The 17,737-nt window shown below is 45.6% G+C and overlaps 1 protein-coding gene across 4 annotated transcripts in view; it reads left to right on the top strand.

Moving 5' to 3' along the window:
* ZFAND4 (zinc finger AN1-type containing 4) overlaps window positions 1-17,737 on the top strand; it is a 60,468-nt gene that overhangs the window by 3,933 nt on the left and 38,798 nt on the right. For 3 of the 4 annotated variants that reach the window (XM_039911611.1, XM_029061005.2, XM_029061003.2), the window contains exons 2-4: window positions 6,280-6,580; window positions 15,182-15,257; window positions 16,166-16,233. In XM_039911611.1, the coding sequence (XP_039767545.1) occupies window positions 6,319-6,580; window positions 15,182-15,257; window positions 16,166-16,233 (406 nt within the window). In that variant the 5' untranslated portion in view covers window positions 6,280-6,318. Of the gene's footprint in view, window positions 1-4,242; window positions 4,324-6,279; window positions 6,581-15,181; window positions 15,258-16,165; window positions 16,234-17,737 lie in introns of those variants that run through there. The other variant, XM_029061004.2, reaches the window with a different exon arrangement.

Raw genomic sequence — 17,737 nt, 5'->3', positions numbered from 1 at the left:
CATAGTAAAGGCTTAACAAATGCCATAATTATTATTATTACAACATAAGAGTTGGTAGACATGTTTCTTGCCCACAGTGGGCATACGGCCTTTGCAAACCCCCCCAATACACACCCCTGCCCTCCCCGCAATACCCACACTCAATAGCATGAATTCATCATCATCAGTGGTATTTATTGAGCTCTCACTGTGTGCCGAGCACTGCACCACCAACTTGAGAGAGTATAACGTCACAGAGTTGGTAGGCATATTTCTTGCCCGCAGTGAGCTTACAGCCTTTGTACGCACACATACACGCCCTCCCACCCATACCCTCACTCAGTGGCACGTGTTCATCATCATCGGTATTTATTGAGTGCTTACTGTGGGCCGAGGACTGTACGAGGCACTTGGGAGAGGACAAAATGAAGAACACGGGTCCTGCCCTTCATACATGTACATCCTCCTCAGTGCTTGACACATAGTAAATGCTTAATAGCCATTATCGCTATTAAAGTTATGAGGGGCGGGGGTAACAAACCATAGGCTCAGCGCTCTGCCCACAGTAAGCACTCAAATGCATCGATCGGTTGATCTTGGCGCTGCATTGTGTTTCATGTTTAATTGTTATGCCAGCCACCCACCGAACCCAGCGATGATCAGAGCTCATCAAGAGTACTTTGTCCAGTCGGGACTCTGCAACTTTAACTCTGGACAATAACAATAATAATAATTGTATTTTTCATTCATTCAGTTGTATTTATTAAGCGCTTACCATGCAAAGCACTGTATTAAGTGCTTGGGAGAGTACAATAAAACCATAAACAGACATATTCCCTGCCCACAACGAGCTGACAGTCTAGAGAGGGAGACAGACATAAATATAAACTGAATCATAATTATCATGAATATGGATATAAATTTTAGATGTTATTGATTATTAAATACTAATTATTATAAATGATAGAACTACAATTATGGCTGTAAATATAATCTGTATTTGTTATAAAGTTGTATAAGATGATATAAAATAATGAAATAAAATAATGGTATAAATAAAATAATATAAATAAATTGCAGATATGTTCATCATGTTGGTAATAATTTCAGTGTTTGTTAAGCACTTAATACGTACCTAGCACTGTAGTAAGCACTGGGGAAAATACAAGGTAATCATATCTCTCATGGGGCTCACAATCTAAGTAAGAGGGAGAACAGGCATTGAAACCCTATTTTGCAAATGGGGGACCTGATGAGGCACAGTGAAGTGATTTACCCAAGATCCAACAGCACACAGGTGGCGGAGCCAGAATTTGAACCCAGGTCCTCCGACCGCCAGGCCCAGGGTCTTTCCACTGGGCCACGCTGCTTCTCTGCAATTTGGAGAACATTCAGAAGAATGGCCAAAGATGGCAGTGGAAAGGGTAAAGGAGTTAAGATGTTTTTTAACGGTCGAAAAGCGAGCCGAGGGGTGGCTGAAGTCGTTTCTTCTTCAAATCTATGGCGAACTGTTGCATCGAGGATGGTAGCCAGCCATCCTTCGTTGCTACTCGGGGGAAAAAAAGAGAAATAAGGAAGATTCGTCTGACCTTCAAACTGGGGATAGTTTCCGGGAGGAGTTGTGGAAGCTGTGTCCGGAGCTCTTGAAAACAAGTTTGACTTGGCTCAGAGCGTGTTTGTTGCCTTCCCTGAAAGCAGGAAGATCAACTGGGAAGCCTTACTCGGTCTTTTCCGGGCCCGCTTTCTGTACGAGAGATGCCAGCGTGTGGCTCGGCAAACGCTGTCCGTTTTAGCGTCACAGTGTCTCTAGAATCTGCCTCGTCCTCTCCATCCATCCTAACTGCTACCACGCTGATCCAAGCACTTACTTCATCCCACCTGGCTCAGCCTTCTCTTTGACCTCCCTGCCTCCTGTCTCTCCCCACCGCAGTCCCTCCTTCACACTGCTGCCCGGATGATTTTTTTTCCCCAAAAAGGTTTAGTCCATATGTCCCTACTCTTCAAGAACCTCCCATGGCTGCCTATCTATCTCTGCATCAAACAGAGAAGCAGCGTGGCGCAGTGGAAAGAGCACGGGCTTTGGAGTCAGGGCCCATGACTTCGAATCCCAGCTCTGCCACTTGTCAGCTGTGTGACTGTGGGCAAGTCACTTAACTTCTCTGGGCCTCAGTTCCCTCATCTGTAAAATGGGAATTAAGACTGTGAGCCCCACGTCGGACAACCTCATTCCCCTGTGTTTACCCCAGCGCTGAGAACAGTGCTCTGCACATAGTAAGCGCTTAGCAAATACCAACATTATAACATTATTAGAAATGAATCAATGGCAACTGTGGAGCGATTAAACGCTGAATTATCCTCTCCGAGCGCTTAGTATGGTGCTCTGCAAATAGTAAGCACTCAATACGTAGAAGCAACGTGGCTCAGTGGAAAGAGCCCGGGCTTGGGAGTCAGAGGTCATGAGTTCTGATCCCGGCTCCGCCGCTTGTCAGCTGTGTGACCTTGGGCAAGTCACTTAACTTCTCTGGGCCTCAGTTACCTCATCTGTAAAATGGGGATGAAGACTGTGAGTCCCACCTGATCACCTTGAATCCCCCCCAGCGCTTAGAACAGTGCTTTGCACGTAGTAAGCACTTAAATACCATTATTATTAATAAATACAAATGAATGAATGAATGTCCCCCCCAGCGCTTAGAACAGTGCTTTGCACATAGTAAGTGCTTAACAAATGCCATTATTATTAATAAATACGAGTGAATGAATGAATACTGTATTCATTCAGTAGTATTTATTGAGTGCTTATTATGTACAGAGCACTGTAGTAAGCACTTGGAATGTATCTGTCTTCTCTGCCCATGAGGAGCTTACAATCTAGAAGGGGAGACAGGCTTTAAAATGTCCTGGTGGAAGAGACTTGGTCTGACCTGATTGATTCGTATCTACCCTGGTGCTTAGAGCAGCCCTTGAGTCATAGTAAGTAGTTAACAAATACCATAATTGTAAATAAAGAAATAAATAATGGAGCTGTACATAAGTTCTGATCTGCTGTCCTCCTCCTACCTTACTTATTTCACAGCTCTACTCTTAACTCTACCCTCACCCTTTGCTCCTCTAAAAACAACCTACTCACTCTATCTCAATCTCTCACCACCGAAACCTTGCCGATCCCTTTCCCTCAGGCCTGGAACCCTTTCATAGTTGACTGTCCACCACTCTCCCCACCTTCAGAGCCCTCCTAAAATCCCATCTCTTAGGCTTTGGCTCACTAAGGCCCCCTCTCTCTCACCCCTGCGTCGCCTTATAATAATAATCGTATTTGTTAAGCCCTTACTATGGGCCAAGCACTGTTCTAAGGGCTTGGATAGAGACAGGGTAATCAGGTTGTCCTATGTGGGGTTCACAGTCTCAATCCCCCTATTGCAGATGAGGTAACTGAGGCCCAGAGAAGTGAAGTGACTTGCCCAGAGTCACACAGCTGGCAAGTGGCAGAGCCAGGATTAGAACTTATGACCCCTGACTCCTAAGCCCAGGCTCTTGCCACTAAGACGCACTGCTTCTCTGTGCACTTGGATCTGAACCCTTAAGGACTGGATATTCACCCACCCTCACCCCCACAGCACTTATGTATGTATTATTATTATTATTACCATTGTATTTGTTAAGCACTTACTATGTGTCAAGCACCATTCTAAGGGGGTATATACAAGTTAATCAGGTTGGACCCCAATGCACCATCCCTCTTGGGGCTCAAAATCTAAGGAGAGGGAAGTAGGATTTAATCCCCCTTTTGCAATTCATTCCATCATACAGTTAAGGAAACGGAGGCCCAGAGAAATTGACTTGCCCAACGTCACATCAGCAGTTGGCCAAGCTGGGATTAGAACCCAGGCCCTCTGACTCCCAGTCCTGTGCTCTTTCCACAGGCCATGCTTCTGCTCACCCTTACATCCTTTCACTCTGCCATTTTCCCATCTGTAATTTATTTAATATATTCTTAACATATATATACTTAATATAATATATATTCTTTAACATATATTTATTTTAATAAAATAACTGGGCAAGTTCAAGCTCTTTGCGAGCACCGACTCTTTTATATTGAACTTGCCCCAGCACGTAATACAGTGCGGTGCACACAGTGAGCGCTCCCTAAGTGGCTTTGATTGATCTCTTGGCTCCTCTACTTTCTAATTTAGATGCTGTCTTACTCTCTCTCCTTGTCAGAAGCAGGGCATTAAGGAAGAAGATGTGCCGTAGTATAAATTGGGAAATTAAAGAATGAATGCCTTTCCCCCAACCCCCAAACACTCATCTGTAGCTTCGTTAGGCATGGAAGAAAAATTGGAGGTGGGTTCATTAGAGGAACTTGTATTCAATCCAAAATTAAACCACTCTAGATAAGTCCAAGATCTCAACTGTAAGATGAGGCAGGTAGGCAGCAGGGACCTGGAGTAAAAATAATAATAATGGTATTTGTTAAGCGCTTACTATGTGCCAGGCACTCTACTAAGCACTGAGGTAGAGATAAGTCCATCTCCCACATGGAGCTCCACAGTCCTAATACCCATTTGACAGATGAGGCACAGAGAAGTGATGTGACTTGCCCTAGGCCACACAGCAGACCAGAGGTGGAGCCTGGATTAGAACCCATAACCTTTCATTCAGTAGTATTTATTGAGCGCTTAGTATGTGCAGAGCACTGTACTTCCGACTCCCAGGACCCAGCACTACGCCAGGCTGATTAATGGGACATCCTGGACATCTTCCCACCCAAGCCCTTATCTTTGACGTATCTCTCTCATTCAAGCCACATATTCAATCTGTCACCAAATCCTGTCAAATCTACGGTAGGCATCACTAAAATCTGCCCCTTTTTCTCCATCTTCTTCCTTGTTGATCAGAGCACTTATCCTATCCCGACTACTGCCTCAGCCTCCCCGCTGACCTCCCTGCCTCCTGTCTCCTCCCACTCCAGTCCGTAGTTTACTCTGCCGCCTGGATTGTTTTTCCAAAAAAAAAAAATAATTCCACATTTCCCCACTTCTCAAGAACCTCCAACGGTTTGCCCGTCCACTTCTACATCAGATAGAGACTCCTTCCTGTGGCCTTTAAAGCAGTCAATCGTCTTGCCCCTTCCTGATTTTCTTCAACAATTTAGCATGCTCTCTTCGCTCCTCCAGGGTCAAGCTACTCGCTGTACCTCGATGCCGTGTACCTTTCCATCGATCCTTTGCCCACATCTTAGTGTTGGTATTTGTTAAGCACTTACTATGTGCAGAGCACGGTTCTAAGCGCTGGGGTAGAAACAGAGTCATCAGGTTGTCCCACGTGAGGCTCACAGTCTTCATCCCCATTTTACAGATGAGGTAACAGAGGTCCAGAGAAGTGAAGTGACTTGCCCACAGTCACACAGCTGACAAGTGGCAGAGCCGGAATTCAAACCCATGACCTCTGACTCCCAAGCCCGGGCTCTTTCCACTGAGCCACACATCTCCCTCTGGCCTGGAACTTCCTCCCCATTCATATCCCGTGAACCCCCACTTTCCCTACCTTCAAATCCTCATTAAAATCACATCTCCTCCCAGGGGCCTTCCCTGACTACCACTCCCTCTCCCTTCCACATCTCCCCATGGCTCAGTGGAAAGAGCTCAGGGTTGGGAGTCAGAGGTCATGGGCTCGAATTATGGCTCTGCCACTTGTCAGCTGTGTGACTGTGGGCAAATGACTTCTCTGTACCTCGGTGACCTCATCTGTAAAATGGGGATTAACTCTGAGCCTCACGTGGGACAACCTGATTACCCTATATCTACCCCAGTGCTTAGAACAGTGCTCGGCACATAGTAAGCGCTTAACAAATACCATCATTATTTTGTCATTCATATGATGTCTACTTAGCCATGTGAGTGCATCTTTACTTAATTTAGAGTGTTAATTTAGAGAGACACAGGGAATGTGTCTACCACCTCTGTTGAATCGTACTCTCCCCAGTGCTTAGAACAATGCTCTGCATGTAGTAAGGGCTCAGGGTTTACAATCGATTGCTTGTTTGATTGATGTCTAGGCTGTAAACTCCTCCTAGACTGTAAACTCAGGGAACGTGTCTACCCAAACTGTGGTAATTCTCTCTCCCAAGCGCTTAGTGCAGGGCTCTGCACACACTTAACGTTCAGTAAAGATCAATAAAGATCATTTATTGAATGATCTCGCGTCTCCTGGTGTTGACCGGTTTTCCCGATTCATCACAGAGAGGGAGCGTGTTAAAGAATGTCATGCGGGACTAGTAAAATTCTCCTTGCATTTTAGGTGCAAACCTCAAAACATGACCAACAATCTACCTAACCGATGTTCAGAGCTGCTTCGGCGAGGACTGGAGTACAGTTACCCACATCATTTCTACAGAGAATTGGTAAAGCCGCTATAATGGCCAATAAGAAAGAGCCTCCGTTCTTCAATGAAGATAACGTGGGACCCTTGTACTACAAATTCCCTTTCTACGAGACTATGGACCTCTTCATCGAAACATTAACAGGAACGTGCTTTGAGCTGCAAGTTTCACCCTTTGAAACGGTCATTTCTGTGAAAGCTAAAATTCAAAGATTGGAAGGTACCGCCCTTCTTTGGTTGTAGGATTAGAAAATTGCATATCGTGGTAAAGGAAAATGAAATATACAGTGTGCTGGTATTTAATATTTAATATGCAGCCTCGCTCTAGGCCACGTGGGAATCAGAGGACCCGGGTTCTAATCCTGGCCCCGCCACTTTTCTGCTGTGTCACCTTGGACAAGTCAGTTCCCTTCTCTGGGCCTCAGTTCCCACATCCATAAAATGGAGATGAAGACTGTGAGCCCCATGAGGGACACAGACTCTGTCCAACCCGATTAGCTTGTATCTACCCTAGTGCATAGTACAGTGTCTGGCACATAATAAACACTAAATTCCATTCAAAAAATTAAATTGGAGGCCATCTGGGTTAGGTGAGTTGATTTGCCTTGTAGCTTCTTTTTCATGCCAAAATCCTTTTTTTATACATTTATATGTATATGGCATTTGTTAAGCCCTTACTATGTAGCCCCACATGGGACAACCTGATTACCCCAGTGCTTAGAACAGTGCTTGGCACATAGAAAGCACTTAACAAATACCATAATTATTATTATTACGTGCCAGGCACTGTACTAAGCACTGGAGGTAAATAGAAGGTAATTACTTATTTTAGGGGTCTGAATCACTGGGCTCAGTTGCTGAGGAAGGTGAAGTGCTTGCAAACCACCGTTTTATACTGAGGTTCATTACATGTTTTGCATAAATTAACTTGTATATCTGTCATAAGCTACTGAAAAAATAGTCTATGGCATTTCTGTGAGTCACTGAATAAGGAAATTAGTATAAGGATAATATTTTGCTAAATGTTCACTATTTGATCTGTGGGCCTCTCTTCAGCAGAGATCCTCCCCCTCTGCCTAGTTCTGCAGTAATAGGAATAGCATTAGTACTGATTAATTAATCAGTGGTATTCATTGAATGCCTACTATGTGCAGAGAGCAGTGTACTAAGAACTTGGGAGAGTCCAATACAATGGACTTGGCAGTCAAGTGTGTGCAAGCCACTGTACTAGGTGCTAAAGGCTTGTTTCGTCTTGTGCCGTCGAGTCGTCTCCAACCCATAGTGGTTCCGTGGACACATTCAATAGTATTTATTGAGCGCTTACCATGTGCAGAGCACTGGATTAAGCGCTTGGAATGTACAGTTCGGCAACAGATAGAGACAATCCCTGCCCAATAACGGATTCACAGTCTCAACAGGGTAGACAGACAGCAAAGCAAAACAGAACAAAACAGAGCACATCTCTCCCGGAACACCCCGCTGTCCAGCTGCAGTTGTTCTGGTAATGGATCCATAGAATTTTCTTGGTAAAAATACAGTAGTTTAGAATTGCCTTCTTCCGCACGGTAATCGTGAGCCTCCGCCCTGGCTCTCTCCCGTGCCGCTGCTGCCCAGCACAGGGGAGTTGTGACTTGTAGCAGATTGCCTGCCACTTGCTCACCACTGCCCAGGCTAGGAAAGGGATGGACAGGCCTCTGCTTGACTCTTCCTCCTGTAGTCGAGACTGGTAGAGGACTGGAAACTCTCCACGTGCCACCCTGAGAGGGAAAGTGCTAAAGTGCTAGGAGAAAATACACAAGTGGGAATTAGACATGGTTCCCATCCCTCAGGGGGATGTTGAGGTTTGAAGGGTGAAGAATGGGGATTTCTGCCGCTCTCCCTCCTCAAAAGACCAAGGCAGGCATTGACCTGTCAGAGCAGGGAATTCCACTGACCTATGGAGCTACCTAAAACTAGGCCCACCCTCCCTCGATATCCTTTCATTCATTCAATAGTATTTATTGAGCGCTTACTATGTGCAGAGCACCGTACTAAGCGCTTGGAATGTACAATTCGGCAACAGATAGAGAAAATCCCTGCCCATTGACGGGCTCACAGTCTAATCAGGGGAGACAGATGGACAAAAACAAGACAACTTAATCACGATAAATAGAATCAAGGGGATGTATACCTCAGTAACAAAGTAAATAGGGTAATAAAAATATATACAAATGAGCACAGTGCTAAAACTGAGCTCCTCATCTTCCCTCCCAAGCCCGGTCCTCTCCCAGACTTCCCTATCACCGTGGATGGTACGACCATCCTTCCCGTCTCTCAGGCCCACAACCTCGGTGTCATCCTTGACTCGGCACTCTCGTTCACCCCACACATCCGATCCGTTACCAAGACCTGCCGGTCTCACCTTTATAACATCGCCAAGATCCGCCCTTTCCTCTCCACCCGAACGGCTACCTTACTGCTATGGGCTCTCGTTATATCCCGGCTAGACTACTGGGTCAGCCTTCTCTCTGATCTCCCTTCCTCCTCTCTCGCCCCGCTCCGGTCTATTCTTCACTCCGCTGCCCGGCTCATCTTCCCACAGAAACACTCCGGGCCTGTCACTCCGCTTCTTAAAAACCTCCAGTGGTTGCCTATCAACCTCTGCTCAAAACAAAAACTTCTCACTCTAGGCTTCGAGGCTCTCCATCTCCTTGCCCCCTCCTACCTCTCCTCCCTTCTTTCTTTCTACTGCCCACCCCGCACGCTCCGCTCCTCCGCCGCCCACCTCCTCACCGACCCTCGGTCTCGCCTATCCCACTGTCAACCCCTGGGCCTCGTCCTCCCGCGGTCCCGGAATGCCCTCCCTCCTCACCTCCGACAATCTTATTCTCTTTCCCTCTTCAAGTCCCTACTTAAAGCTCACCTCCTCCAAGAGGCCTTCCCAGACTGAGCTCCCCCTTTTACCCTCTGCTCCCTCTACCCCCCCCTTCACCTCTCCGCAGCTAAACCCTCTTCTCCCCCCTTTCCCTCTCCTCCTCCCCCTCTCCCGTCCCACCCCCTCAGCACTGTTCTCGTCCACTCAACTGTATATATCTTCATCACCCTATTCATTTTGTTTAATGAGATGTACCTCACCCTGATTCTATTTATTTGCCATTGTTTTAATGAGATGTTCTTCCCCTTGACTCTATTCATTGCCTTTGTTCTTGCCTGCCCGTCTCCCTCGATTAGACTGTAAGCCCATCAAAGGGCAGGGACTGTCTCTATCTGTTGCCGATTTGTACATTCCAAGCACTTAGTACAGTGCTCTGCACATAGTAAGCGCTCAATAAATACTATTGAATGAATGAATGAGGGGAGGGGAAGGGAGGGGGGAAGAGGGATATCCCCAAATGGGGCAAGATCTGTGTCTGATCTGAGTATACTGGATCTTCCCTAAGTGCTTAGCACGCACGTAGGAAGCATGTAAATAATCAACCACTTGCATAATTCCATTATTATGATTGTTGTTGTTGTGATTATTATGATCATTATCATTTTTTAATGGTATTTGTTAAGCGCTTACTCTGTGCCAGGCACTGTTCTAAGGGTTGGAGTAGATCCAAGATGATCAGGTTGGACACCGTCATCGTCCCACGCGGGGCTCACAGACTTAATCCCTTCTGTGCAGGTGAAGGAACTGAGGGCCAGAGAAGCAAAGTGACTTGCCCGAGGTCCCCCAGCAGACAAGCAGTGGAGCCAGGACTAGAACCTGGGTCCTTCTGACTCCCAAGCCTGTGCTCCATGCGCTAGGCCATGATGCTTCTCTGATTATTGTTCTCTAACTCTGCCTCCAACCCAGTCAGAGTTTCAGGCATTTTCTGGGTCTGCTTGTCCCTCTTCCCCCTCCCCACCTCATTCTGTATATGTTATTGTAACTCTTAGGTTTTTTTCCTACATCTTTGGATCTGCTGGAATCCTGGTAAATAATAATAATAATGTTGGTATTTGTTAAGCGCTTACTATGTGCAGAGCACTGTTCTAAGCTAGCTAGGGTAGATACAGGGTAATCAGATTGTCCCTCGTGAGGCTACAGTCTTAATCCCCATTTTACAGATGAGGCAACTGAGGCACAGAGAAGTGAAGTGACTTGCCCACAGTCACACAGCTGACAAGTAGCAAAGCCGGGATTCGAACCCATGACCTCCGACTCCCAAGCCCGGGCTCTTTCCACTGAGCCACAAATGTGAGAGAAATGAAAATGGCTGAAATGAGGTTTAGGATTTGGCGATTTCATTATCCATCCTTTTTTATTGTCCCAGTTCCCACTCTGCCAGGAGTAATTGAGTTGATCTTTGGAAATAGAATGAGACAAATTGTGTCTCTGCTCAATTCCTGTCACTCACTGTGAAGACTCACGGTCCTACTGCACTAAATTGAATAGGTATAAAGTGTTTTCTCAGACTTCATGTTTGCAAGGTGAGGCTTTTTCCGATTTTTCCGGAGATTTCTAAGCAAAAACATTAGATTGGCGGGCCCTCGGCCTGGATCCTGTTGCCTACACCAGAAGTGCCATCCCTTTTTGTTGGTCCCATGTTTGATGTCATCAGGATCTGGTGGTGTTTTCACTTCTGCCTCCTCATCACTCGTTCCTCACAAAACCTTTTCTCACAAAGAGTCATTTCTGTCTTGATCGCAGTTCTCTCTGCTCATCTATCCTCACCAGTTGTCTCCCAGTTTTCATTCGGAAGGCGGCGTTGTCTGTGGCTTTGTTTTTCTATGTCCTTGATGTATTTCCTCTGTCTTTTTTTTGCTTCTGAGTGTTCTAATTTCAGTTCTCCTCCTAGCAGTTGTTTGGTTATCCTGTTGTTACTGACTGTCCCTAAGTGTCCCACCCAGTGTAGCTATGCCATTATGACCATAACTTCAGTGCTAGGAGACTGACTTCATTCCAGGACGTCATGTTTTGTGATCAGCATGGCTCAGTGGAAAGAGCCCGGGCTTGGGAGTCGGAGGTCATGGGTTCGAATCCTGGCTCTGCCACTTGTCAGCTGTGTGACTGTGGGCAAGTCACTTAACTTCTCTGTGCCTCAGTTACCTCATCTGTAAAATGGGGATTAACTGTGAGCCTCACGTGGGACAACCTGATTACCCTGTATCTACCCCAGCGCTTAGCACAGTGCTCTGCATATAGTAAGCACTTAACAAATACCAACATCATTATTATTATTATCCCCCTCAGGCAAATAAACCCCTCCTAAGCCCCCTTTTTCCCTACTCCCTCTCTATAATTGCCTATGCTCTTAGATCTGTCACCTTTAAGCACCTGATGTTTACCCACTCTCAGCCATAATTTAGTTATTTCTATTAATATCTGTCTCCCCCTCAGAAGCTGCTTTTGGACAGGGAACGTGTCTGCCAACTCAGGTGTATTGTACTCTCTCAAGTGCTTAGTACAGTCCTCTGCACACAGTAAATACGCATTAAATACCTTTGATCAAGAAGAGGGAAAGGTTATATTTAAGTTCCAGTTTCTCCTATTCGGAGGCTTCCTTTGTTCCGACCGAGACCTAGTCTCGTTTTTAAAGTCTACATTTTATAATTAGCTAGAACTTTAAATTAATAGCACTATCTGTGCTCAGAGCCGTAATCCCCATTTTACAGATGAGGGAACTGAGGCCCAGAGAAGTACAGTGATTTGCCCGAGGTCACTCAGAGGAGAAGGGGCTGAACCAGGATTAGAACCCAGGGACTCTGACCTTTCCAGGCTCGGGCTCTTTCTCCTAGGCCACACCGATTCCTCAGAAGTTAGTGCTTAAAGAATAAGATTTGTTAGGAGTTAGTTACAGAGCGCTATCAGTGATTGAGTCAATCAATTGCATTTATTAATGATGCTTTTGTTAAGTGCTTACTATGTGCAAAGCACTGTTCTAAGTGCTGGGGGGATACAAGGTGATCAGGTATTCCCACGTGGGGCTCACGGTCTTCATCCCCATTTTACAGATGAGGTAACTGAGGCACAGAGAAGCAAGTGACTTGCCCAAGGTCACACAGATGACAAGTGGCAGAGCTGGAATTAGAACCCATGACCTCTGACTCCAGATCCGTGCTCTTTCCACTGAGCCACGCTGCTTCTCTATCTATTGATTGTATATTGTATGCAGATTCATTCATTCAGTAGTATTTATTGAGCACTTACTATGTGCGGAGAACTGTACTAAGCACTTGGAATGTACAGATCGGCAACAGATAGAGACAGTCTCTGCCCATTGATGGGCTTACAGTCTAATCGGGGCTTACAGTCTAATCGGGTGTAATAAGCATTTGGGAGAGCTGGTACAGCAGAGCTGGTAGACACAGTCCCTGCCTACCAAGAGCATACAATCTACCCCAGCGCTTAGAACAGTGCTTGAGACATAGTAAGCGCTTAACAAGTAATAATAATGATGATGAGTCATTCATTCATTCAATAGTATTTATTGAGCGCTTACTATGTGCAGAGCACTGTACTAAGTGCTTGGAATGTACAGATCGGTAACAAATAGAGACAGTCCCTGCCCTTTGACAGGCTTACAGCGCTTACTATGTGCCAAGCACTGTTCTAAGCCCTGGGGTAGATGCAGGGTAATCAAGTTGGACACAGTCCCTGTCCCTCATGGGGCTCACCGTTCCAATCCCCATTTTACAATTGAGTAACTGAGGCCCAGAGAAATGAAGTAACTTGCCCAAGGTCACACAGCAGACAAGTGGCGAAACCAGGATCACAACCCACATCCCCTGATTCCCAATTATTAGTATTATTATTATTATTGTTATCTAGCCAGGGAAAATGACATCAAAATAAACTACCTAGAGGGAAAATGGCAGAGTTTGTGAGATTGCTGCGTGGTTGAGAGTTGAGTGAGTATCAAGTCCTTAACGGCTTCATTTAATTGTATTTGAGCACTTACTGTGGGCAAAGCACTGTACTAAGCACTTGGGAGAGTACAGTATAATAATAATGTTAGTATTTGTTAAGCGCTTACTTTGTGCAGAGCACTGTTCTAAGCACTGGGGTAGATACAGGTAATCAGATTGTCCCACGTGAGGCTCACAGTTAATCCTCATTTTCCAGATGAGATAACTGAGGCACAGAGAAGTGAAGTGACTTGCCCACAGTCACACAGCTGACAAGTGGCAGAGCCTGGATTCGAACCCATGACCTTCGACTCCCAAGCCCGGGCTTTTTCCACTGAGCCATGCTGATTTCCTGCCCACAACAAGCTCACAGTCCAGGAGAACCCAGAGGGGAGGGCAGGTTAAGGACATGAGAGCTAAATCAGGGAAGACCTCCTGGTGGAACTGTGATTTTTACTTCCGTGTCTAGTCGGTGCAGTCATCGTTGGGTTTGAGCGCTACGGTGTGTGGGGCGCTTTACTAAGCATGAGAGTACAATGCAGTTGTTAGACACGTTCCTTGCCTTCTAGGAGTCAATCTGTCAATTGCATTTATTGAGAACTTACTGTGTGCAGAGCACTTTACTCAGCGTTTGGGAGAGTACAACAGAACAGACACATGGCCTGCCCATAACAACCTTACAGTCTAGAAGGGGAGGTTAGAATCTAATGGGGAAGCGTCTGCATGGTAGCTGGGGGTTAGAAAGAAAATAAAGAGAGAATTCTCTGGAGTCTCAGCATTTCCCAGGAATTTCCGTCAATGACTTATTGAACCTGGCAGCCCGAGCCGGAGAAGAACCGCAGCGGGTCAAGGATGGCTGGGAAAGCAGCATGGCTCAGTGGATAGATCCTGGCTCCACCACTTGTCAGCTGTGTGACTGTGGGCAAGTCACTTAACTTCTCTGCGGCTCAGTTACCTCATCTGTGAAATAGGGATGAAGACTGTGAGCCTCACGTGGGACAACCTGATTACCCTGTATCTACCCCAGCCCTTAGAACAGTGCTCTGCACATAGTAAGCGCTTAGCAAATACCAACATTATTATTATTGTCCAAATTGTACATTCCAAACGCTTAGTACAGTGCTCTGCACATAGAAAGCACTCAATAAATACTATTGAATGAATGAGAAGGAGAGGCCAAGCCGAGTGTTCTGCTCTGCTCAATTAGGTGGTCAAAAAGAATGAGTTTTCAGACTTCCAGTGAAAACCAAATAATCTAATTTAGAAATGTGAATCAATCAATGGTATTTCTTGAGTGTTTACTATGTGCAGAGAACTGTACTAAACACTTGGGAGAGTACAGTACAGCAGAGTTGGCAGGCACAATCCCTGCCCACAATGAACTCCCAGTCTAGGCCCTTAATAATAATAATAATAATAATAATAATAATAATAATGGTATTTGTTAGGTGCTATGTGTCAAGCACTGTTCTAAGCACTGGGGTAGATATAAGCTAATCAAGTTGGATACAGTCCCTGTCCCACGTGGGGCTCACGATCTTAATCCCCATTTTACAGATGAGGTAACTGAGGTACAGAGAAGTTAAGTGACTTGCCCGAGGTCACACAGCAGACAAGTGGTGGAGTAGGGATTAGAACCTAGTTCCTTCTGACTCCCAGGCCCATGGTCTATCCACTAAGCCACTCTGCTTCCCTTAAATGCCAAGGACTTTCTTTAATTCTTATCCATTATGCTGTTCCAGTGTCTAGCACAGTGTTTTACACACAGAAAGTATTTAAGAAAAAGCATTATCACTGCTAACCGAATACCTTTCGGTTGAATTTTTTATCCGACGAAGAAAAGATATGCCTTGTGAGGCAGCCTGACAGGAGAGGTTTCCAAATTTAATCTTTTCCGTATGTTTTGGCGTTGATGCTACCGAATTCTTTTACAAATATTGTCTTTCTTCCGTCCTTGTCCCCCAAGGTATTCCTATCTGTCAACAGCACTTAATTTGGAATAACGTGGAACTAGAAGATGATTATTGCTTGAATGATTACAAGTGAGTAAATCATCTTCTCTGTTGAAGCGACAGCTTTAAATACTGTTTTTGTCTCCTTGGCTTCTTGCTTCCGTCAGGTCATGCCCCTTTCCTCCAGCCCTGCCTCCTCCAAGAGACTTTCCGTCACCTCACCCGTCACGCCCAACTTCAAACCCTTTCCACGGCGCCTTCAAGTGCCATATTGAATTCTCTTCCCCGCCTTAACCATCCCCTCTACCCAAGGCAAACGTACTGAAACTCTCATCGATTTTTTCCATTCTAAACCTTCCTTCTGGCTGCCCCTCTCCTATAACACTCTCCCCCTTCCTGACTAATCAGCCGCCCTCACTGTTCCAAAGAGTTCTTGACATTTCACTTCCCAAAATGATTTGCAAAGGAACAGGAAGTTCAGTGATTTTCTAGCTAGCTTCTAGCTGTAACCCTTCAGAGAAAAAAAAACAAAAAACAGCCCTCTTTGCTCTAATCCTTTCGGATAAGGTAATTTGTTTGGTGATTTGCAAGCCTGATTGTCCTTTTCTATATTTGTTCACGCTAGTGCTGTCCATTCGTTATTGTACATTCTTAGAGGGCAAGGCACAACGTCTAACTTTCCAGCACAACATCTTATACATTTTGATCCTTAAGAGTCGTGGTATTTGTTAAACACTATGTGCCAAGCACTGTTCCAAGCGCTGGGGTAGATTCGAGTGAAGGAGGTCGGACACAGTCCCCATCCCACGTGAGGCTCACGATCTTACAGAGGCGGGAACTGAGGCACAGGGAGGTAAAGTGACTTGCCCAAGGCCACATAGCAGACAAGTGGCAGAAGCAGGATTAGAACCCTTGACCTCTGACCCCCAGGCCCAGCCACTATCCACTACGCCATTCTTCTTGATGTTGATGTTGGTGTTCTTTTCACTTCTTCACAGCATCTCGGAAGGCTGTACCTTGAAGCTCGTACTGGCTATGCGTGGGGGACCTATCAATACTAAGCGAGGTAGGTACAGACTGAAAGTTTTACGCACAGTAAAACCCACCGACTGTTTGATATACAGAAATTTTGTCCTCTTCTCAATTTTCTTGGAAATGAGACTTACAAAAATCCCTGTTCTCTGTGGGAGCTCTGCTGCTTTTTATCTTTCACTGAAATGTGCTTTAATCTCAGCTGGGGAAGGAAGCCCCTGTTTAAACTCAGTGAATTATTTTTATTGAGCACTTAATTTGTGCAAAGCACTGTACTAAGTGCTGGGAAGAGTACAATATCACAGAGTTTTTGGCTGCCGTTTGTGTTTTTCTGACTCCCAAGCACGGTCTCTTTCCACTGAGCCACGCTGGGAGAAGCGGCTGGGAGAAGGCCGAGCTTTGGAGTCAGAGGTCGTGGGTTCTAATCCTGGCTCTGCCACTTGTCTGCCGTGTGACCTTGGGCAAGTCACTTAACTTCTCTATGTCTCAGTTACCTCATCTGTAAAAATAGGGATTAAAAAATGTGAACCCCATGTAGGTCACTCTGATTACCCTGTATCTACCCCAGCGCTTAGAACAGTGCTCAGCACATAGTAAGCATTTAACAAATACCATAATTATTATTATTGTATAGTATTTGTTAAGCACTTTCTATGTGCCAGGCACTGTACTAAGTGCTAGGATAGATACAAGATAATCAGGTTGGACACAGTTCATGTCCTACTTGAGGTTCACAGTCTTAACCCTATTTTATAGATGAGTTAACAGAGGCACAGAGAAAGTGAAGTGACTTGGCCAAGGTCACACAGCCGACGAGTGGCAGAGCTGCGATTAGAACCCAGATCCTTCTGATTTCTGGGCCTGTGCTCTAGCCACTATTCATTCATTCATTCATTCAATAGTATTTATTGAGCGCTTACTATGTGCAGAGCACTGTACTAAGCACTTGGGATGAACAAGTCGGCAACAGATAGAGACAGTCCCTGCCGTTTGACGGGCTTACGGTCTAATCGGGGGAGACGGACAGACGAGAACAATGGCAATAAATAGAGTCGAGGGGAAGAACGTCTCGTAAAAACAATGGCAACTAAATAGAATCGAGGCGATGTACAATTCATTAACAAAATAAATAGGGTAATGAAAATATATACAGTTGAGCGGACGAGTACAGTGCTGTGGGGATGGGGAGGGAGAGGTGGAGGAGCAGAGGGAAAAGGGGAAAAAGAGGGTTTAGCTGCGGAGAGGTAAAGAGGGCGTGGCAGAGGGAGTAGAGGGAGAAGAGGAGCTCAGTCTGGGGCTCAGCCACTACACCATGCTGCTTCCCCCCATGATCCCTGCCCACAAGGAGCTTAATTCTAGAAGTCTAGGGTCTCCATGCGGTGCAGTCAGGGTTGATTAGGAGATGCTCATCACAGTCCAGGATAATAATAATAATTATAATATTTGTTAAGCACTTGCTATGTGCCAGGCACCTTACTAAGCCCTGGAGTGGATACAAGCAAATCGGGTTGAACACAGTTCCTGTCCCACGTGGGACT

This window comes from Ornithorhynchus anatinus, chromosome 3, assembly GCF_004115215.2.
Source record: "Ornithorhynchus anatinus isolate Pmale09 chromosome 3, mOrnAna1.pri.v4, whole genome shotgun sequence".
NCBI lineage: Eukaryota > Metazoa > Chordata > Mammalia > Monotremata > Ornithorhynchidae > Ornithorhynchus > Ornithorhynchus anatinus.
This window is presented reverse-complemented; position numbering and strand designations above follow the sequence as displayed.